At 49.2% G+C, this 23669-nt stretch overlaps 1 protein-coding gene and 2 long non-coding RNA genes across 11 annotated transcripts in view; 1 reads left to right on the top strand and 2 right to left on the bottom strand.

Annotated features, from left to right (window-relative positions):
• Window positions 1-2706: 2706 nt before the first annotated feature.
• LOC308225530 lies at window positions 2707-16816 on the bottom strand. Of its 4 annotated transcripts, XR_013957755.1 has the most exons (6): window positions 15795-16403; window positions 13804-13897; window positions 13564-13695; window positions 8415-8457; window positions 5317-5435; window positions 2707-4433 (listed from the first exon to the last, which is right to left on the bottom strand). It is a non-coding gene; the product is annotated as an uncharacterized lncRNA (long non-coding RNA). The 4 variants fall into 4 exon arrangements; XR_013957754.1 differs by lacking the exon at window positions 8415-8457 and having other exon boundaries at window positions 15795-16816; XR_013957757.1 differs by lacking the exons at window positions 2707-4433; window positions 5317-5435; window positions 8415-8457 and adding an exon at window positions 8464-8728 and having other exon boundaries at window positions 15795-16401.
• LOC308225532 lies at window positions 16742-19010 on the top strand. The gene is made up of 3 exons (XR_013957758.1): window positions 16742-16870; window positions 17312-17555; window positions 18651-19010. It is a non-coding gene; the product is annotated as an uncharacterized lncRNA (long non-coding RNA).
• Window positions 19011-20129: 1119 nt separating this feature from the next.
• Window positions 20130-23669, bottom strand: part of IQGAP1 (IQ motif containing GTPase activating protein 1) — a 64746-nt gene continuing 61206 nt past the window's right edge. For all 6 annotated transcript variants that reach the window (XM_080626353.1, XM_080626355.1, XM_080626356.1 and 3 more), the window contains 2 exons: window positions 23461-23569; window positions 20130-21548 (listed from right to left, as the gene is read on the bottom strand). In XM_080626353.1, coding sequence (XP_080482479.1) covers window positions 21435-21548; window positions 23461-23569 — 223 coding nt within the window. In that variant the 3' untranslated portion in view covers window positions 20130-21434. The remainder of the gene's footprint in view (window positions 21549-23460; window positions 23570-23669) is intronic.

Raw genomic sequence — 23669 nt, 5'->3', positions numbered from 1 at the left:
CTCCACCCCCCCGCCCCTTCCCCCCACCCCCCCCTCCCCTCCCCCCTCCCCTCCCCCCTCCCCTCCCCCCACCTCCCCCCCCTCCCCTCCCACCCCTCCCCACCTCCCCCCCTCCCCTCCGCCCCCCCTCCCCTCCCCCCCTCCCCCCCCGCCCCCCCTCCCCCCCCGCCCCCCTCCCCTCCTCCCCCCCCTCCCCTCCCCCCCTCCCCTTCCGCCCCCCCTTCCCTCCCCCCCCCCCCCTCCCCCCACCCTTCCCCCTCCCCACAACCCCTCCACCCCTCCCCACCCCTCTCCCCACCCATCCCACCCCTCCCCCCCCACCCCCCCTCCCCCCCTTCCCACCCACCCTCCCTCCTCCCCCCTCCCAAGTACCACTTATGAGGCAACCTAACACCTATAGTATGCAAAGTGCCACCTATGATACCCACCTAACACCTACACTTCCCAAACTGCCACCTATGCTGCCCAACCTAACACCTATGGTTCCCTAAGTGCCAACTACAATACCCAAATAAACACTTATGGTACCCTAAGTGCCACCTATGATGCCCAACCTATGACCTACAGTATGCAAAGTTCTCTCTACGGTACCCAACCTTACACCTATGGTCCCTAAAGCCCAGCTATGATACACAACCAAACATCTATGGTAACCTAAGTGCCACTTATGATACACAACCTAACACATATATTATGCAAAGTGCCACCTATGATAGCCAAATTAACACCAATGGTACCCAAAGTGCCACCTATGATGCCCAACCTAACACCTATAGTATGCAAAGTGCCACCTATGATACCCACCTAACACCTACAGTATCCAAAGTGCCACCTATGATGCCCAACCTAACACCTATGGTACCCAAACTGCCACCTACAATACCCAAATTAACACCTAGGGTTCCCTAAGTGGCAGCTATGATGCCCAGCCTAACACCTATGGTCCCTAACTGCAACCTATGATACCCACCTAACACCTATGGTTCCCTAAGTGCCACCTATGATGCACAACATAATACCTAAGGTCCCTAACTGCAACCTATGACACCCACCTAACACCTATGTTTCCCTAAGTGTCACCTATGACACCCAACCTATCACCTACAATATGCAAAGTGCTCCCTATGGTACCCAACCTAACCCCTATGGTCCCTAAATCCCACCTATGATACACAACCAAACATCTATGGTACCCTAAGTGCCACTTAGGATACGCAACCTAACACGTATATTATGCAAAGTGCCACCTATGATACCCTCCTAACACCTACGATTCCGTAAGTGCCATCTATGACACCCAAATTAACACTTATGGTACCCAAAGTGCCACCTATGATGCCCAACCTAACACCTATAGTACGCAAAGTGCCACCCATAATACCCAACCTATGACAAACAGTATGCAAAGTGCTCCCTATGGTACCCAACCTAACCCCTATGGTCCCTAAATCCCACCTATGAAATACAACCAAACATCTATGGTACCCTACGTGCCACTTATAATGATACCTAATGATACGAAACCTAACACATATATTATGCAAAGTGCCACCTATGCTACCCAATCTAACACCTATGGTTCCCTAAGTGCCACCTATGATAGCCAACTTAACACCTATGGTACCCAAATTAACACCTATGGTCCCTAAGTGCCACCTACGATACCCACCTAACACCTACACTTCCAAAAGTGCCACCTATGCTACCCAATCTAACACCTATGGTTCCCTAAGTGCCACCTATGATAGCCAACCTAACGCCTACTGTACCCCAAGTGCCACCTACAATACCCAAATTAAAACTTATAGTACCCAAAGTGCCACCTATGACGCCCAACCTAGCATCTATAGTATGCAAAGTGCCACCTATAATACCCAACCTATCACCTACAGTATGCAAAGTGCTCTCTGTGGTGCCCAACCTTTACACCTATGGTCCCTAAAGCCCACCTATGATACACAACCAAACATCTATGGTACCCTAAGTGCCACTTAGGATACGCAACCTAACACGTATATTATGCAAAGTGCCACCTATGCTACCCAACCTAACACCTATGCTTCCCTAAGTGCCACCTACGATAGCCAAATTAACACCAATGGTACCCAAAGTGCCACCTATAATAGCCAACCTAACACCTATAGTACCCAAAGTGCCACCTATGATGCCCAACCTAAAACCTATAGTATGCAAAACGCCACCTATGATACGAACCTAGCACCTACACTTCCCAAAGTGCCACCTATGATTACCACCTAACACCTACACTTCCAAAAGTGCCACCTATGATAGCCAACCTAACGCCTACTGTACCCCAAGTGCCACCTACGACACCCAAATTAAGACCTCTGGTTCCCTACGTGCCAGCTATGATGCCCAACATAACACCTACGGTCCCTAACTGCAAGCTATGATACCCACCTAACACCTATGATTCCCTAAGTGCCACCTATGATAGCCAACCTAACACCTATGGTACCCAAAGTGCCACCTACTACACCCGAATTAACACCTCTGGTTAGCACAGACAACAGCCCCAGGACTTTATTAACCCCGCACCTCCCAGAGTCCCTCTCCAGCACAGACAAAAGCCCCAGGACTTTATTAACCCCGCACCTCCCACAGCCCCCCCCCCCAGCACAGACAACAGCCCCAGGACTTTATTCTCCCCCCCTTGGCCCCATACCCAGCCCACACCAATCATAATGTCATGAAAAAGAGAATCAAAAGGTAATCAATCTGAATACAACTTGAATGAAAGTGAGCAAAACCTGACTAAAACCCAAATACAAAGTGAATTAAACTGAAGAAATTCAAAGAAAAGTGCATAAAAGTGATTATACATGATGAAAAACTGAAAAACACCCCAAAAGAGAATAAGAAATTTCATGGGGCATGAGTTGTGGGTCTTTAGGACACCACGGGGAAGTGGAGGGTGTCCCTGGGGTGCTACAGGTCGTCATAGGTCGGTGTGGGGGGTCACTCTGGGGTCTCTATGTGTCACTGGGGGTTGTTATGGGCACCTATGGGTCACTCCAGGGTCTATATGGGTCTCTGTGGAGGGTCCGTGGGTTGCTGTCGGGTGTCTATCGGTTGCCGTCCATCCCTATGGGATGTCTATAGGGTGTACGGGACTCTACGGAGTGTCCATGAGTTTCTGTGGGTCGCTATGGGGCATCTAAAAAAAAAACCCAACAAAAAACCACCACCACCAAAAAAAGTTACTAAAAAGGACTACAAAGGAAATCAATCTGAAGAACAAAAATGAATGCACAGCAAATAAAGCTGACTAAAACTGTGTCAAGTCAGTAAACAGCAAAGCAAAGTGAATAAAGTGATTAGAAAAAGTAAATTAAAGTAAATAAAAGGCAATAAAAGTGAACAAGCCTGAATGAATCTCAAATAGAAGTGAACGAAATTTCCTAAAAATGAATGGAAGCAAATGAAAAACCTGGGGTACCTATGGGGGGCAGGTGGGTAGTGGGGGCCCTGTGGGGCGCCATGGTGGTTGATGATGATGTCATCCCAGTCCTGGTGACATCACACCACCATAAGTCATAAGGGTTGTCACGGGACCACGGGCGGGTGGCCATGGGCTGTGTACGGGTTGCTCTGGGTGTCTATTGGTCACTATGTGGTGTCTGTGGGTCTCTGTGTCCACGGTTTGCTGAGAGTTGCTGTGGGGTGTCTCTGGGACCCTATGGGATGTCCGTAGGGAGTCTATGAGCCTGGGGGGTCGCTATAGGGGATCTACTGGGGTCTATGGGATGTCCACGGGTTGCTCTGGGTCGCTACGGGGTAACTGGGGGGGGGGGGGGAAGTTACTAAAAGTGACTAAGTCAAATCAGAAGAAAACCGAACGAAAACTGAAAGAAAACTGAAGAAAAAAGTCAATAAAATGTCAATAAAGTGATTAAAAAGGAATAAAAATTAATAAAAATGAATAAATCTGAATGAAATGCAAAAAAAAGTAAATAAAAGTGAAAGTGCAGCAAAGAGTCAACTGGTGTTGGGGTACTTATGGGGTGTGGGGGCCCTACGGGGTACTTCGGGGTCCCTACGGGGCTTGCTGTGTCGGGTGGGCCGCCTGTCCCCGGGGAGTCCATGCTGCTGGGCACGGATGGCCAGGAATATCGGGAACGCCACCGGGATCAGCACTGGGAGCTGCTGCCTCAGGTGCTGCTGCAGCCCGGCACCCCAGGGTGCTCCTGGCCATCACCCACTGAGAGATTTTCCTGGGCCTCCGGGACGGATCCCGGATGACGGCAGTGACGACAGGAATGCTGGAGGTTCCCTGCTGAGCGCCACATACACATGGGGCTGCCGCTGCGGCGCAGGGAGCTGGTGCACGCCTTCGATGCGCAGAGGTTTCGGCAGGGTAAGAGTCAATCTAGCTTCATCCTGATCCCTGGGCTCTTCCTCATCATCTCCACCTGCAGAAGTGCAGAAGTGCAGATATTATCAGCCCTTTCCTTGCTCCCGAGTAATCAAGCATCCATTTGCCTCCTCCCGACTCAGCCTCCGAGTGACCTGGACAAAACGCGTCTCTTACCGAGGCAACCCTTAGAACCCGCAGCGGCCTCTCCTCTGCGTGTCCGGTTTAGAGAGAAACCACGGCAAGGCAGACCGGGCATTTCTGGACATCCCTGGCAAACCCCAGGGCAAAGCCTGACCGCAACAAACAGATGAACTGCGAGGGAAGGGAAGGTAGAGAGGGGCCACGCTTCAAACCACCACCGGGCCAGCTCAGATTTAGAAATGCTTTTCCCAGGCCAGCAGAAACCTGCCTCTTAACCAAAGGGAGCAACGACACTTCCTTCGTCACACACTTTAAGCACTCAAAGTTACTGAGCACCTATCTCACTCGCTTCAGCTCCTGCAACTACGTGACTGCTTCTTTCTCGTTTCCCTTCCATCACAAGCTTTCAAGTCCCAGGAAACATCAGCAGAGCCCTTTACGCCTCCCATCAGATTCCCAGCACACTGGTGTGCTGCTTCAGAAGCCTTCCCAGCCAGTAAGAAGGGCCCAAACTAATAATCCTTGTTATTTAGACAGAGCCACCCTTGCCCGGGATCTCTCCCAAACAGACTTCAGCAGGAGCATAAGCAACAACGTCTTCTCCAGATAGATTTGAGTCTCACCTAAACACGGGTATTTTCTACAGAAAGACACGCTTCGGATTCCTCATCTCTACCTGTAGACAAAGCTCACCCCAAATTTCTCAGTCGCTTCTGGGTAATACCCGACGGTAACTTGGCAATAAAGCAATTTTACAGGTTGCGTACGATGTACAAAAGCACGCAGACGTTCCTTACCGCCGGATGATCCGGTTTCTGGTGCGCAGGGAGCAGATGGAAGGCATCCCAGCAGCCTTCCCCGGATTTCCCCTGGTCTTGCTCTGGATGATCGCATGCAGACAAGAGCTGCGACAAGGCTGAGGAAAAACAAACGAGAATTGACAAGGTCAGCCCAGCAAAAGCAGCACTGGAGTGCTCTGAGCCTATTTGCTAATACAATCCAGCAGCATCAGAGCTCTGCGAAACATCAGGGAGCGCCAAAAAGATGCAACCGCTTGGGAGAAGGTGCTGGAACCCTGAAAAATGGCTTTAGGCGTTTCTGTTCCCCTTGTTTGCCTTCGGACCCTTTGCTTACTGCCCGTGGAGGACTGGTGTCACCAGCACACTCTTTTGGCTGCAGCACAGATCGGCCGACACCTGCGTAGCTGACTCAAACCTGAGGCCAACAAGGACTATTTAGTGCTTACTGGTGGCAGCTGCCTTCCAAAGCAACACAGAGGAGGACCGAATAAAAACAGCAACCTGGAAAACGCAGAGCAGCGGGGGAAAATCGCTGTTCTTCCTGGCTTCCAGGTGGGGAAACTGAGGCACAGACCCCTGAAATGTGTCCGGAGAAGCGCTAAGGGGAGAGGCGGAGGGCTCGAAACAGACCCGGAGCAGGGCTTTACAAGGACACGACCTGAACCTGCCTTCGATCTCCAGACCTCGCTGGGCCACCTCAAACCCCACCTGCGCACCGCCTCTCCGGCGCCCTCTCTCGGGCTTCCCGGAACACGGCGCACGGAGCGCGAGGCTCCGGCCCCCGCTCCCGCAGCCGGGGGGCCGGGACGCAAAGCTGCCGCTGGCCATCCCCTACCCACGGTTGCTCCTCAGACTGGTGGCACCGCTCCGGATGCCTCCACGTGTAGGGGATGCCCAGCACCAGCTTTGCGTAGCAGCTCCTCAACCGTGGGAGCAGGGGCCGGACACTTGCACTCCCTGTGCTGTGACTGAGGATACTCGAGAGCACTCGACGCAAGGGCAATGAAAAAAACAGAGGGCAAAGCACGGCCGGACCGCTGCGGCGGTGGAGCTGCTCCTGAGATCCCCAGCTGGAGAGAATGGGCAACAACCAGCAGGCACGCTGCTCCCTTCACCGAGCCGCTGACACTGAAAACGTGGCTCCTGCTGCCACCTCCTTGTCACTGCTCCACTTTGGGTCTCCTAGCGGTAACGATTTCAGCTCACAGCCCAATACAGAACACGAGTGGTAAAAAGCAGCCTCAAAGATCCGCTTTCAGTAAAGAAAACATCCAGACCCCAATAACAAAAACAACAGAACGCACCAAGAAGCGACCTTAAAAAACCTAAACACCTCCTATAAATAAAACACCTCCGAAAAGAAAGCCTTACAGAAACACTTGTTCATGCACAGACTGGGAAACCTGGACACGTCCCGGAGCTCTTCACTCAGCTGATTCCATCGCAGCAAACATCAAAACACACCAGCACAAAGCACCACAGGACTCCAAAGCGACAAAAGACAAAACAAACCCCAGCGAACTCACCCAGCTGAAGCCCAAGAGCTGAATGAGCTCCTCCCTGCAGCCCTGTGCCTTTATACCCCAGGCAGCACCCACAGCCCCTCCCTCAAAGCCCTGGGGCGGGGGGGGGGGAGGGCAAACCACCACCTGGGATAAAAGAGGTAGGATGAGCAGCGCTTGGCTTTTGGGCTGGTGTCTGTAGCCCAGAGGGGGTCCAAGAGAGAAAAGGGTTCTTGAATAGAGCAAACCCCAGCGTGCTTTCTTCAGGAGCACATCCCCGCTCCAGGATGCCCGAGAGCAGGCACTCGAGAAGCCTTGCGCGGACGGAGCTTTAGGTGGCAAAGCGAGCGCAGGAGCTCTGTGTGTGTAGGTGATGCCTGCGAGAGAAACGCTCTTGGGTTTCCAAAAACACAAAAACTGCTCCGGGGAGCGCTTCCCGGAGGATGGAAAATGGGCGGGGAGCAGCAGTTTCGGAGCCCGTTGCCTGGGCAACCCCGAAGAATTGAGCGTGTGCTGTCTCAGGGGCGGGGCCACGGCTTGCCGGAAGCGGGGGCGGGGCTTGCAGTGATTGACAGCCACATCAGCCAATGGGGAGCGAGCGGGGCGGGGCCACGGTGGACCGGAAGCCGGGGGCGGGGCTAGGAGTGACTGACAGCCGCCTCAGCCAATGGGGAGCGAGCGGGGCGGGGCCACGACGGGCCGGAAGCGGGGGCGGGACTAAGAGTGACTGACAGCCGCCTCAGCCAATGGGGAGAGAGAGGGGAGGGGCCACGCGGACCGGAAGCGGGGGCGGGACTAAGAGTGACTGACAGCCGCCTCAGCCAATGGGGAGCGAGCGAGGCGGGGCCACGGGTTAGCGGAAGCGGGTCTAGGTGTGACTGACAGCCACCTCAGCCAATGGAGAGCGAGCGGGGCGGGGCCACGGTGGACCGGAAGCGGGAGCGGGTCTAGGAGTGACTGACAGCCACCTCAGCCAATGGGGAGCGAGCGGGGCGGGGCCACGGGGGGACCGGAAGCGGGGGCGGGGCTTGGAGTGACTGACAGCCGCCTCAGCCAATGGGGAGCGAGCGGGGCGGGGCCACGGCGGACCGGAAGCGGGGGCGGGACTAAGAGTGACTGACAGCCGCCTCAGCCAATGGGGAGCGAGCGGGGCGGGGCCACGGCGGACCTGAAGCGGGGGCGGGGCTTGGAGTGACTGACAGCCGCCTCAGCCAATGGGGAGCGAGCGGGGCGTGGCCACGGCGGACCGGAAGCCGGGGGCGGGACTAAGAGTGACTGACAGCCGCCTCAGCCAATAGGGAGCGACGGGTGCCTGAAAGCTGTTTCCGGTGCCACACTGCCGCTCCTCCGCCTGCAGTGCAATGTTTTCGCCACATGATGGCAGCAGCTACCGTAGCACTGAGGCACTCCTTTGCTTCTCCCCCGTCTGTACAATATGCAGTACCATGTTTGGACGCATGATGGCAGCACCGATCCGCTCCCGGCGCCACACCGAGGCCCCTCCCATCCCCACCCCCTGCAGTTCCGGGTTTCGGACACATGGTGGCAGCAGCGAGCGCTGCCCGGCGTCACTCCATGCCCCTCCCGCATTACCTGCAGTACCGATGTTCGGACACACGGTGTGTGTAGGTGATGCCTGCGAGAGAAACGCTGTTGAGTTTGCCTGTTCGGGAGGGGGCTCTGCACTACTGGGGCTGGGGCTAAGTTGCTAAGGGTATTTTCATTGGAGATTTTTTCAGGCTTGCTCACTTCTGTAACTGTGTATTTGCTTTGAAGGAATTTATAATCGCATTCTTCTCTTTTGCTTTTTATTCTCTTTGTGCACGATCATTTATTTACACTTCATTTTTTTTAGACGACCTTGTTTTTCAGTTTCTTTTACTATTTTTTTTTTAGGCATCCCATACCTAAAAAGATGTAAGAAATGGGAAAAAATGGGTTACAAAAGAAAAAAAAATGGTTTAAAACATATTGCGAATGGTCAAAATGGAATAAAAATGACCCAAAATGGCTTAAAACAGGTTAGAAGTAGGCAAAAATCGATTAGAAGTGGTCAAAAGTAGCTTAAAATGGATTAGAAGTGGCCAAAAATGGGTTAGGAATGGTCAAAAATGGGTTAGAAACAGACAAAAATGGCTTACAAAGGGGTTAAAAACCGGAATGATAGGTTAGAAATGGCCAGATACAGTTTAGAAATAGCCAAAAATGGCTTGAGAATTGGTTACGAATGGGCAAAAATAGCTTAAAACGGGTTAGAAATGGATAAAAGTGACTTATAATGGGTTAGAAATAGGTAAAAATGGGTTAGAAAACAGAAAAAAATGGATTGAAATGGGTTAGAAATAGGTAAAAATTGGTTAAAAGTGTCCACAAAGGCCTTAGAAGTAGCCAAAAAAGGCTTCAACTGGGATAGAAATGGGGAAAATGGTTTAAAAATAACCAAAATGCCTTAAAATGGGTCGGAAATGGGCAAAACAGGGTTAGAAATGGCCAATAAATGGCTTAAAAATGATAGAAATGTGAAAAATGGGTTAGAAATGGCCAAAAATGGTTTAAAATGGGTTAGAAATGGGCAAAACCGGGTAGAAATGGCAAAAAAAATTTGTTAGAAATGGGGAAAAACGCTTTAGAAAGAGCCAAAACAGGCTTGAAATGGGTTAGAAATGGGCGAAAAAGGTTTAGAAATTGGAAAAAATTGGTCAGAAATGGACAAAACTCGTTTAGGAATGGCCGAAGTGGCTTAGAACGGGTTAGAATTGGGCAAAAAAGGGTTACAAAGGGCCCCTTACAACTGAGAAATGGTCAAAAATGGGTTAGGAAAAGACAAAAATAGCCTAAAACGGGTTAGAAATGGGAAAAATGGGATAGAAATGGCCAAAAATGGCTTAAAACTGGATAGAAATGGGCAAAAATGGGTTTGAAGTGGCTACAGATGCCTTAAAACAAGACAGAAATAGGAAAAAACGGTTTAAAAATAAACAAAAATGGCTTGTAATGGGTTACAAGTGGGCAAAACTGGGTTCGAAATGGCAAAAAAAGTTTAGAAATAGCCAGTAAGAGCTTAGAACAGGTTAGAAGTGGGAAAAAAAGGGTTTGAAATCGCCAAAAAAGGTTTAAAATGGGTTAGAATTGGGCAAAAATTGCTTGGAAATGGCCAAAATCAGTTTAGAAATACCAAAAAAAATCCATTTAAAATGGGTTAGAAACGGGAAAAAATGTGTTAAAAAAAAAAAAAAGCCAAAATGGCTTAAAATGGGTAAGAAATGGCCAACAAATGGGTTAGAAATAGCTTAAAACTGGATAGAAAAGGGCAAAAAATGGTTAGAAGTGGCAAAAAATGGCATAAAATGGATTCAAAGTGGGCAAAATTGGGTTAGAAATGGCCACGAATGGTTTAGAAATGGGAAAAAAGAGGTTTGAAATGGGATAGAAATGGCAAAAATCGGTTAGAAATAGTCAAAAATGGCTTAAAACTGGTAAGAAAAGGGAAAAATGGGATAGAAATGGCCATAAAGGCCTCCTTACTTCTTTCCCTCCCTCCTTTCTTTCCTTTTTCCCCTTTCCTTTCCCGCCCGTTCCCTTTTTTCCCCGGCGCCCCCCCCTTCCTTTTTTCCCGACCCCCTTCCCTTTTTTTTCCCCAACACCTGCCCCCTTTTCCCGTCCCCCCTTCCTCCCTTTTCCCGTCCCCCTTCCCCCCTTTCCCCTTTTTCCCGTCCCCCCTTCCCCCTTTTTTTTCCCGACCCCCTTTCCCCCTTTTTTTTCCCGACCCCCTTCCCTTTTATTTTCCCGACCCCCTTCCCTTATATTTTCCCGAATCCCTTCCCTTTTTTTTCCCGAATCCCTTCCCTTTTTTTTCCCGACCCCCCTTCCCTTTTTCCCCCGACTCCCCTTCCCTTTATTCCCGACCCCCCTTCCCTTTTTCCCCGACCCCCCTTCCCTTTTTTCCTGACCCCCCTTCCCTTTTTCCCCGTCCCCCTTCCCTTTTTTCCCGACCCCCTTCCGTTTTTCCCCGAACCCTTCCCTTTTTTTCCCGAACCCCCTCCCCTTCTTTCCAGACCCCCTTCCCCTTTTCTGTCGTCCCCACTTCCACTTTTTTCCCTACCCCCTTCCCTTTTTTTTCCTGACCCCCCTTCCCTTTTTTCCCGACCCCCTCCCCTTTTTTTCCGACCCCCGTCCCCTTTTTTTCCGACCCCCCTCCCCTTTTTTTCCGACCCCCTTCCCCTTCTTTCCCGACCCCCTTCCCCTTTTCTTTCCCGACCCCCTTCCCCTTTTCTTTCCCGACCCCCTTCCCCTTTTCTTTCCCAACCCCTCTCCCCTTTTTTTCCGACCCCTTTCTCTTTTTTTCCCGACCCCCTTCCCTTTTATTTCCCGACCCCCTTCCCCTTTTATTTCCCGACCCCCTTCCCCTTTTATTTCCCGACCCCCTTCCCCTTTTATTTCCCGACCCCCCCTTCCCCTTTTATTTCCCCTCCCTTGCCCTTTTTTTTCCAGACCCCCTTCCCTTTTTTTTTCCAGACCCCCTTCCCCTTTTTTTTTCCCGACCCGCTTCAGTTTTTTTTCCCGACCCCCCTTCCCTTTTTTCCCTACCCCCCTTCCCTGTTTTCCCTACCCCCTTCCACTTTTTTCCCTACCCCCCTCCACTTTTTTCCCTACCCCCCTCCACTTTTTTCCCTACCCCGCTCCACTTTTTTCCCGACCCCCCTCCCCCCACCCTGTTGGGATGCAACATCAGGATAAGACACATCCTCAGTGTTATTGGGATAACTGTTGCTCTTTCTCTCTGGAGAGATCACAGAGTCATAGAATAGTTTGGGTTGGAAAGGACCTTCAAAGCTCCTCTAGCCCACCATCCCAGCCAGCAGATCAAGTCACGACACAAACAAGGTGTTGCACAGTGTAGGTGTTAAGAGCCACCACTGCTGCTGAAGTTTGAGCCAAAGGAAATGGGACCTTCTCCAGTACTTGCAATCATCATAGGTACAGGCGTACCTGCTAAAAAGGGGCAACCCTCTCCAAAAGGCCTGGTATTAACGTGAATTTTGTCCTTCTGTCCCCAGTGACTTGACTCCAGCTTTGACTATGGTCTTAGATCACTGGATCACAGCTTCAAGAGAGAGAGCCATGTTGGATGGAGAATAGATTCTAAGGCCACTGTCTCCACCATGCACTTATTTGTACATAACATGCAACTAAACAAAGGAAACTGAGCACCCATACAGCAATACACAAATCCACTTCAGGTACTGCTACATAGAGGGTCACTTAAAACCAAGAAAAAACCCATGTACTACAATGCCAAACCTAATACATCTGTGCTGCTCACAACAAACCACACACTGGTAATTTCCTGACTGTCCCAGGAGATGACAGTCCTGTTTGGAAACATCCTGAAGGCCTAAGCACCCTTTGATTTGCCTATCCCACAGTGCCCTTAGTCATCCTCCTTGTAGCATGTGTGGGTAAATGCCTTCCCAAACCTTCGCTCGCGAAGCCAAGCCATCAGTCAATCAATCAATGTAATTTCAAAGCTTGCAACTATTACCAGGACACAGCTATTGCTGTGCATGGAGGAAAGACACTGGCCTGAGACTATTGCCCCATTCCTGCCCTTTAACACTCCTATCAGCTTGTGCCAACACCCTGGCGGTTTGTGAGACTAAAATCATTGTGGGTATAAATAAAGCCGTTACTGCATGGAAAAACAGAGCCCCGCAAAGCATTCTAGACCCCAGAAGAGAACTTTTTCCTTGTGCCTATCAGGTATAAATCTGTCAAGATCTGATCTTCCTCCCTGGATCCCGGACCACGCACCAACGTCAATGGCTGGCTTTCCAACTGCAAATCTCCTCCGTAATACCTGCGCTTGCTGACTACGCACCGGGTATCCTCCAGCCCCACAGGGAAGTGACAACAGAGCAGCTCAAAACAGTTAAGCCACAAATGGAAATCCTGGGGCACTAGAAGGAAGTGCCCCATCCAGTCAGCACGGGAAATATTACAGAGTTGTTGAAATGCATGCGATAGCTGTATCTCCTTTGGCTCCACGGTCCCTGACTCTGAGTGTCTTCCGACTTGTAAATACCTAAAATATTCTTCCAGGGAATGCAAATCCATATTCTGCTCCTTTAAACCTACAGACAACTAACTTTCTTGGTGACACCTTACAAACAGCTCCCTAAAAGTGTCCTGTCACCTTCTAGTGTCTGCAGGCCACACACCGAAACCACTGTCTAGGCACCAGCCAAACAACATATGAAACAATCATCCCCATCACAGAAAACACCCCTCATCCCAACAGCAGATCTAACTGCTTTGTGTCAACGCCTCGGCACAGGACCCAGCACGAGGGAAGCTCCGCAGAAAAACGGATGAAACCCTTCGGGTCGTTCAGTTGATCATTTACGTCCCAGTTTGCTTTGATGCGTTATTTAATGCTCTGACATTAATGGTCTTTCACTGCAAGCACAGCGCACGTGACCAACTTCATCACAGCACACGCTGCTCGCTCCTCCTTCTGTCTTTTAAAGTCTCTTTTCAAAGAGAGCAAAAGAAACCAGACACAAATTGTGCCTGAACTTAAAAATCATCCATTGCTTAAGGAGGTGCGTGAGTGTTGTCACCCTTGTAGCTGTCAGCAAATACACTGCTATTAACTATCCTTGGAGACCAAGGGGCTTAGGGTCCCTGTTAGCCCATCCTCTGTTACGGTGTGCTGTCAATGCTCGTGACAGGCATCACTTACGTGTGCAGGCAAGAGGTGTTCAGCAAGGAAGATGTCTTCTGCTTTCAGAAATAGCGCACACGGCCTTCAGAAACGCTCTTTCCTGTAGGATCCCCTTCTGGGCTTCTGCATCTCACCGGTTACAACGAATGCCTGTTCCAAACAGATCATCATGAAAACGTTCGCTACTTTGAAGAGAGATGAAGGTTGAGCCATATCAACCTGTTCTCCTACTGTTAACCCAGAAAGCAAACTACTTACTTCTTCTGCAACCCCTGTCACTGTTCACCGTTTCTGCCTGTTGACATGGGGCACCTTGTCCAATCCCCAGGGAGCTCCAATGAAGTTGTCTCCTCTGAAATACAAAACAGCAACGCGTTTGTGACTGTGGCCTCCTCGACAGGCCTCGTAGGATGGCAAATAAAAACTGCTGTTGAGATACCATTTGCTACTGGTTTATAGCCACAGCATTTCAGAGCAATTTCTTCTTCCCCAAGCGCAGACTTTTCCAATCCAGGAAGGATCACAGACAAGGCACTCTATCAAATAAACTAAACAGCTTCCATGGTTTCAGCCCAGCCAGCAGCTAAGCACCACACAGCCGCCCGTTTACTCCCTGGCGATGCCCAAACCGCTGCAACCGTGCTAGAACATTTGTAGTTGGCATTCCTACACGTAGCCAAGCTTGCTGCATACAGAGCTGTATGGAGTGAGCGTTTGTCTCTTGCAGGAAGCAAACTGAGGCCTCCCACTCTTCGTGTTCTACATTAAAAACATTAAGTGTTTCTTTTTCTCATTGTAAAATAGAAATTTCCTGACTTCACAACCCCAGTCATCACGAAGGAATGGTTTTTGTGGTTTGCACTGACTGCTAGGAAAACAAAAAAGGGAAGCATTTTTAGCGAGTGGGAATAAAGCTATTTCACAGGATTATAGCTATAAATAAACATTCATTCAGTAAATGGAACAGCACCTTTGCCACAACAAACCACGGAACCTGGCCCACAACAAACCAGCAGCCATCACACAGCACTGCAATAGCAAACCATGAGGACAGCAACACTCCGATCCACACATCTTTCTGATTTCCCTGCACACTAGCCTCGCTCAAAATAGGAGGGAGCAGCAGCCACAGTCCATCAGAGCTCCAACAAGCAGGGCTGGATCACTGCATTCTCCTAACGTTTCCGCAAGATAAAATCTCTCTGTATTACAGTATTAAGTAAAACAGTTCAGAAATGAGTTGGTGATTAAACTGAAGCTGACTGAAGTTTCTCAATCTATTTTCACCTTCCACTTGTGCTGCTGGAATCACACAAACTGGCTCTAAGGTTAGAGAGCTGAGAGCACAGTGTCCCAGAACACTTCCTCTCTCAGTTGTGAGCAGTCTTTGGGAAGCGAAACCCAAACACGCATTACTGCGAGACTAGCCAGGTATAACATCACATCTATAGAAAAGCAAGACCAGTACAAGTGAATGCGGACTAAGCACACCACGATTAGATAGCTCAGGTTGCTACATCTGGTGCCAAGTAGCAGCACAGTTGGATTCTTACTACATTTCGCTGCCATTTAAGCCCTTCTCACTTAACTCTGTTTAAACCTAGGCACCAGTTCTCCCAACTACAGCATTTAACCGATGTCATCACTTACTTTCCTTGCTCAAATTTAAGCAATAAGGAAAAAATAGCCTGCCCGCAGCCCTGCCGCACCGGGCGCTGTGAAGCTTCCCGCGCCGGGCGGCCAGGGGGCAGGAGATGTCCTTCTGCGCCCGCCCAAGGGACGGTCGGACTCGCTCGCCTCCCCGATAACCCCGGACCCCCCGTAGGCTCGGATCTCACCGGCTGCCGCCGCTGCCGGGACCCGGACCCTGCCCGCCGCCATGCTGCTCCCGGGCGCTGCGCTTGCGACACCGAAACGGCGCGCGGAGGGAGCGGAGCCGGTACGCGAACACCGGGCTGCGGCCACGACCACACCGCACGCCTGCCCGCACCTGAATGTGGAGCGGCGGGTCCCTCTGTGCCTCTATGGCAAAACCCCCCGCCAATACGTACCCACAGAGTTTCTATGGGGTCTCCATGGGTCGCAGCCCCCTCCCAATGTAGCCCTATAGGTCCCTATGTGTCTCTGCGTCCATACCCCCGCCCAATGTGTCCCTATGGACTTTATATGGCGTCTCTATGGGTCGCAGCCCCCCCCCAAAGTCTCTCAACGGGTCCCTATGTGTTTCTCTTCCCCACCAGCGTCCGTACCTCGAAGGCCAGGGTGGTGGTTCCGTGCAGGAGATGGATGCCGGGCCCGGGAAGCAGCCGCGGCAGCTCCCGGAAGAGGGGGGCGGCCGGGCTCCGGGGCGCTGCGAGTCCCAGGTGGAGGAAACGCGACGAGAGCAGAGCCTCCGCCGGCGCCACGCTCCCCGGCGCCATCTTGGAATAAAAATGGCGGCGGCGCAGGCGCGGAGCGGCCGTTACAACTGCAACGTGGCAGCCATGATGGGTGAGGGCATGACTCGGCAGGAGGCAGGGGCTGGGCTCAATATGGAGGAATAGCGGGTACACAATGGCGCCAATGGCACCTCACCAATATGGCCGCCCCTAGGAGCCGTACTCAAGACGGCGCCTATTCAGCGGTGTCAACGGCACCCCACCAGTTTGGCCGGCCCCAGTCCCCTACTCCCAACATGGCGGCGCAGAGCCGCACTCAAGATGGCGCGAGCCATGGCCACCGAGACGCCTCCCGCCGCCTCCCCTCACGTCTCCTTCACCCGCACCTCCCTCTTTGCCTCCCCCATGGCCACCCTACGGCGGCGGCCGGTGCGAGGCTAGAAGCGCCAGACCTGCGGGCGGGAGGGAGGGAGGGAGGAGGAAGAGCCCAAAATGACGCCGCCCTCACTCCGCCCCCCCTTCCCCCTGCTTTATGCGGTGAAAGTGATGCAATTCCCTCTTTTCCATTGCTCCGTGAGGTAAAAGTGCTGGAATTCCTTTTTTCCCAGTACTTTCTAAGGCAAAAGTGAGGGAATACCGGCTTGTGCCGGAAGGGAGCTGAGCGCAGCCGAAGCCTCCCGAAGCGGGCGGAGGGTCAGCGTCGTCCAATCCCTGGCCACCTCTCCCTTAGCTACAGCGCGCAGCTGCAGGGACGTTTTCCCGCCTAGAGACTGGCGGCCAATCAGCGCTGTCCCTCGGTGTGAGGGAGCGATGGCGGCAGCCGGCAAGGGAAGAGGAGAAGACGGCAGCGGCGGCTGAAACGCGGCTTTATCTTTTGTATATGGGCGGTTATGAAGCTTAGCGAGGTTTAGGTCGGCGCGGGAACGTCCCGGAGCTGCTGGGCGAAGGTTTGTTTCGGCTTTGGTGGGCGGGAAGATGGCGGTGATAAGGGAGCAAAGCGGTTTACATGGGAGAGATGATGGGGAAGGGGGGGAGAATGGCTGTTAAGGGGGAGAGAGAGTGGGGAAGGAGGGGGATAATGGCGGTTAAATGGGATAGATGATGAGAAAGGGGGGCATAGTGGGATATGGGATAGATGATGAGGAAGGGGGGCATAGTGGGATACGGGATAGAAGAAGGGGGGGGAATGGTGGTGGGGGGTAAGACAAAATGGTGGTGGTGAGGAAAAGCAGACGGCGGATGGGGAGAACAAGGTGGTGGATGGGGTGGGCCAGCACACGGTGGGTGAGGACATGTTCTCCATTCCCACATCCCCAATTCCATCCCTCTAATACGGAATGTCGGGTGGTGGACACCAGATGGTAATTTTGGACACTCTCTACTTTCAGGACCAGGCTGCTGTTATGGGCTCCATCATGTGGCCCCAGCTCCTGCCTCAGCGTCAGGGTCACCCGGTGCTGCTGCACCTCTGCGGATGGAGATGATGAGGGGGATGATGAGGAAGATCCCAGGGATCAGGATGAAGATAGATTAACTCTTACCTTGCCAAAACCTCTGCGCATCGAAGGTGTGCACCAGCTCCATGTGCCGTGGTATGTGGAGTTAGAAATAGCCAAAAAAGGATTTAAACAGGTAAGAAATGGGGGAAAATGGAATAGAAATGGCCAAAAATGGTTTTAAAATAGCCAAAAAAGACTTACAAAGGGTTAAAAATGGGTTAGAAATGGGCAAGAATGGGTTAAACCAAGTTATGAAAATTGAAAAATGGGTTAGAAATGGCAAGAAATGGGTAAGAACTGGACAAAAATGGCTTGGAAATGGCCAAATTGCTTAAAAAGATTTCGAATTGGGCAAAAAAGGCTTAGATGTAGCCCAAACCAGTTTAGAAATAGCTAAGAAAAGGTTAAAACAGGCTACAAATAGCCATAAACTGTTCAGAAATAGCCAAAAAAGACTTACAATGGGTTAGAAATAAGCAAAAATGGGTCAGAAATAGCCAAATAAGATTTAAAACAGGTAAGAAATGGGCAAAGACGGAATAGAAATGGCCAGAAATGGTTTAGAAATAGCCAAGAGACTGAAAATGGGTTACAAATAGGAAAAATGGGTTAGAAATAGGGAAAAATTGGTTAAAACAACCTAGGAAAGGGCAAAAAATGGGTTAGAAATTGGTAAGAACTGGACAAAAATGGTTGGGAAATGGCCAACATATCTTAAAAAAGAGTTCTCAGCTGCTTTCCCCCATCCCCACCCACTGCAATGCTGCATTTTCGACAGAGAATTGTAATAAATGTTTAATCTGCTGATCAAGTAAAGTTTGTGTATTATATGGCTATAGGTTTTGTAATGTTGATATTGAGTGAATGAATTTAAGTTTTGTGTAAGTGTCAAACTGATACAGGGGGCTTGATATAAGAAACGCTAGTGCCTGGAAAATATAAAGTACTTTTTGCTTAACTTAAGTTGTAGAAAGAAAACTATGTTATAAGTCTGTGGAATTTAGGGGCCCCACTAAACATGAGTTAATTGTTTCACACTGGCCTTCTAAAGTATAACATTTCACACCATCCTTCTACTTATCAGTTAGTTCAGAGACAGAGCCTCCCAAACATCTGCTAGCTTGGGATACTCCTTGCCTGCCCATCCTGCAATAGGTTTTGCAGGAAGGTCACCCTGTTCTTAATCTTTGCTAGTTAACAGAAGAATTACAGATATGGTTGGTTTCAGCTAATTGTGTGACTACTGGGGTGTCCAACTGTGCCAAAGGTGAGAAGTTTAAGAAGAGGAAGACTCGTTTACTTCATCTTGAAGACCCCTACTCACAAGAGAAAGACTCACCTACTTCATCCTGAGACCCTTGCCCATGACCACGGGGAGGCACTGCGCATGCGCAAAGGACCCTTTAGCTCATTATAATACGGGGATAGGTCATGAATATGTATAGGCGTGTAACTTTAGAGGATAAATGTAGTGGGAAACGACAATGAGGGGTGTGTCTTTGGTGGAGCGGAGACTCCCCTGCGCACCCAGCGCTGCTTGCTTATTGCCTCTTACCCTTAAGCAATCTGAATAAAATATTTGGAATCAGTCGTGGCTAAGACTGAGTTTTTATAATAGAGAGCAGCACCACGTTTTTGCACGCCTGTGGGGAAACTTCCTAGAATGATGTAAGTAGCCTGACGAATATGCATGTGTGTACGTAATGACTATGTATGCTTAGTGACTATATAAGGACGGCTTGTTTAGGAGTTCGGAGACCCACGTTAGGAGGAGCTGTCCCCCGTGCCTGCTGGCGCCGCAATAAAGAATACCTGCTTGTCAACTGGAAACCCTTGCTGGCCAGTTTGTTCCTGGAGTTTTCTCCGAGTCACCAGAGACCCCTGGATCTCCCATAATCCTCCCATAGACCCCATTATGGGTCTCCAGACCCCCAAATCCCCCTATAAGCACCCCGTATCCCCCTGTAAACACCCGATATCCCCCCCCGTAGACCTCATAGAATCCCATTTTGGGACTCCAGACATCCATATCCCCACATAGACACCCTATCTACCCCCATATCCCCTCATAGAACACCATGTAGGCACACCGGTCCCCTATATCCCCCCCATATTTCCCCCTAGAACCTCGTGTCATGGACTCCAGACCCCCATATCCCCCCAAAGAACCCCATAATGGGACTGGAGACCTCCATATACCCCCCATGTTCCGCCATAGAACCCCATGTAGGAACTCCAGACCCCCATAGAACCCCATATCCCCCCCATAGAACCCCATGTAGACACTCCAGACCCCCAATATTCTCCCATATTCCCCCATACTCCCCCATAAAGGGTCCCCACATCCCCACAGCACCCCATGGAGAAACTCCAGACCCCCAAATCCCCCCATATTCCCCCAAAGACCCCCCCAGTGGGACTCCAGCCCCCTTAATCCTCCCATATTCCCCCACAGACCCCCATAATGGGACTCCAGACCCCCAAATCCCCCCATATGCCCCCCATATTCCCCCATGGAACCCCATGAATGGTCTCCAGCCCCCTATAGACCCCCATGTCATGATTTTGGTGAGCAGGTTGTCACTGCATTTACCTGCACATGCACTAACTTTACAATGTTTAAATACAGTTTTGACACCTGCAGATTAAAGAAAGTATTTGCTTCTGCGAGAACTACAGAAAAGTTATCCTGAAGCATGTCATCATTTTCAATACTACAAGTGTCTTTAATGAGAAAAAAAAGCTAAGCTGAAATACTGCAGGGTACAGCAGAGATAAAGCAGTTCAATTAAACTCGGTAATCTGAACAACCAACGCTAGTGACCTGTGAGTAACTTGAAATCTGCAATTAAGAGATATGTCCCTTTTTTAAAAAAAACAAAAAAACTCTTTAGAAAAAATTGGTGGAGAGTTGGAGCAGCCACTGAAGTTAAAGGTCAAGTTTTGTTTTGGGGGTTTCTCCCAAGAAAGTGTCCATTTTTACTAGATACAGCTGAACAGGCAGCATCACCCCCATGGTGGGGAAGGAAACCCAACAAAAACCCCTAGCAAAACCAAAGCAGTAAAAGAAATGGGAACTTGAGCATAGCTAGAAATGTTTAACTTCATAAAAGCTAACCTATTTAAAATACTTTTCTTCCTTAGACAAGCCTGCAGGTAGAACCTAACATATTGCATCAGATACAGATACACAGAACATTGCTCTACACGGGAAAAAAGGTTATTTTTACATTTCAAATACTTTGCAAGCAACATTAAAAGTTAACATGTCTCAAAAAATTTTTAAAATTTTTAGATTTCCTTCCCCAGAAGGCTGCTTTTCATCTGTAAGTATGAGTAAATACATTCCACAGTCCCTCCATTTAAGGGGCCATATGTAAATTAGAGTGTGATAAAACAGAAACAAATCAAGAAAAGAAGACATGCTGAAGTTATTCTATGTGGCTATAATAAATAGTCACGATTAGTTCAGTGACCATTTATGACCATTAATGATACCCCAGACCACAGTGGTTCCATCTGGGGAACTGGCCGCCACCACCACTGCAAGCTACAAACCAACAGGTAAGATGGGCCTTGACTGGTCATCACTGTTGAGAATAATGTCCAAATACAATTCACAACCCTTTTTTGCTTTCGGGAAGAGGCAAACCAACAGCTGTACAGTTCTGGCTTTCTCTTCACACAGGCAACAAAAATTCAAGCCTCACAAAGCACATTATTAGGCAAATAAAGCATCCATATGCCCTAAGTATACTCTTATATTAGTTTAATCCCCAGCACCACATAAAAATACATTCTAAATTAACTACTTTTCAGGGGACCTTTAAAGATTATAAATAAACAAGAAACCAACTCTCTGCAGACTCAATGAGAGTTGTTGATTTGCAAGAGGTTCTGATACATCTGAGCATGGCATCTGCATACACTGATACATAGCTACATCACACTATAACTGTGCATGCAGATTTCTGTTCATCTCCCCTTTCAGAGACTTGCTGGCAGAGGACAGTTACTTCCCATAGAATTTCTTATTCAGAAGAAAGATCAGAAGGTTGACATTCACTTTTGCTCTGTCAAACAACTTCATGACTGCAACGCCTTCATACTGCAGCTGCAAAAGATCCTGCCAAAGAGAATACCTTTGTGAGCAAGGAATCCTCAAGAGCTTATAGAGAAGATGAGACTCTCTGGTAACAGTAGCTTTTTGAGGAACATGTATCACAAAGTATATGGCATAAGACCAAAAAACAAGAGATTTATTAAAGATCCACTCATACTGCATGAAGAATAAAGTAGTTCTCAGACATCCAAGACCTAAATTTTTAATCTGTTTTATAAAAAAAACCCCAACCAAACAACAACAAGAAAAAAAAAAAAGGGCAGAAATAGAAAAAATAGAAATAGAAGACCATTCTAAAAAAGGCCAATTTCAGATCAAGCCATCTCCATGCTTTTCATTTCCACAATACCCATAAAGTCATAACATTTAGAAAGGGTCTCCTGTATGTCTACCTATATTATCTACCCATGAAACATTACAACACTCCACAGTATCGCTTTCTAAAAATCTTAGTTGTGTCTGGTCCCAGCCAGGTGGTTTGGAGCACTGCAATCTAGGGCAGAGAAAGTCACAGCATCTATTAGCACTACATACACAATGCCAATTCAGTCTCTTGGGTGTTTCAGTAGGGAGTATTTCTAGTTACTTTGTTCTTGTCAACAATGCACTTGACAGAGCAATAGGACTCCTTACACTGATTTATCTCAGCAATGAATTTCTTTCAGCAAGCCCCCTACTGGACAATGTACATTGAAGGTGGCGTTCAGGTTGTGCAGAGAAACTTTATATGCAATCCAAAATCCAAATCTGGCTCCTGCAATTGTCCAGCCTGGGTGACACCAGAGTAAACAATCACAAAGCCATTTCTGCTGCTTTCCGTAAGAATTCTAGTAATGGCAATACAAGGTTTTTTATTGATGCCACCATTAATGCTGTACTTGGATGACCAATAGCAGTTTCCTCGTTGCTGGCCTCTCAATCATAAAGTCAACTAGGCTGGAAAAACATTTAAGCTCAAGTCCAACCATCACCCCAGCACTGTCAAGGCCACCACTAAACCATGTCACTGAGGGCCTCAGCTACATGTTGGGGTTTTTATAACACTTCCAGGAATGGTGATTCCACCACTGCCCTGGGCAGCCTGTTCCAATGTCTTAGCACCCTCTCATTGAAGAAATTGTTCCTAATATCCAGTGTAAACCTCCCTGCTTTTTCTGAAAAACAGTGCTAAAAAGGCATAGTGGTATAGCAGCACCTGTGCCCGAAGAGCAGGTGACCTTGGGTAGCCTCATGAACCAAGAAATTCATGACCAGACAGGGACCAGAATGAACTAGGAGAGTCCTGAGAGCACACAAATGGCACGTGTGAGACAACTGTCCCTCACAGCAGCCAGTTAGGTGGCACAGACTTAACAATTCAAGGTGCTCCTACACACAACCTGTTCCAAGACCTCTGCGGCATCCACAATTAACAAACCCAACGATGCCTAAGCTGGACAGAGGATATGCAAGGCAAAAGTAGATTAAGAGAACAGAGACACCAGGCATAACAGTGCTGGCATGGGAGAAGATCAGGGAACCATTTGGGAGAAGGTCAGTCAGTGCCTGTTTTGGTAGCCTGGCCTGAGTAAAGGCTGAGGACTCCCAAGAACCGCATAGTTGAAGAAACTGTTCAGTGTAGTGTGGCAGGAAGAATACCAACAACTGTAGCAGAATGTTGTTGAAAATGCATGTGTAAATTTTGTGTGCAAATGTAACTAGGAGCACAGACTGACATCAGGCTTTCATTAGTAAAGAAACAAGAGTAGTCTGAATCCCACACCACATCTGTGTTGCATCTGTTTGTTTCACCTGCAACAGATGAGTTGGTTTTGAGAGCATTTTTCAGACTGTTCAGGCAGAAAACATGTGATTTTTAATTTGATGAAGAGCCTGGCAGGTGAAGCTTACATGCCACTAATAGGACAGTTCTTACCTGATAATGTAACATAAAGGTTTCCATCTGTACCCCCATGAATTTTGCTTTTATCTCGAAATCTCCTACTTCTTCTGTTGGACTGATTTCAAATATCACATTTTTAAACCTATGAAATTTGAGAAATTAAAACCCACAGTTCATTACGGAACATGTACTTCCTACTGAAACAGAGAGAGAATATACGAGATGAAATGTGAAAATAGATT

Source organism: Psittacula echo, assembly GCF_963264785.1.
Source record: "Psittacula echo genome assembly, chromosome: 10".
Taxonomy (NCBI): domain Eukaryota; kingdom Metazoa; phylum Chordata; class Aves; order Psittaciformes; family Psittacidae; genus Psittacula; species Psittacula echo.
Note: the sequence above shows the minus strand (reverse complement) of the source record. Positions and strands in the feature narration are given on the sequence as shown.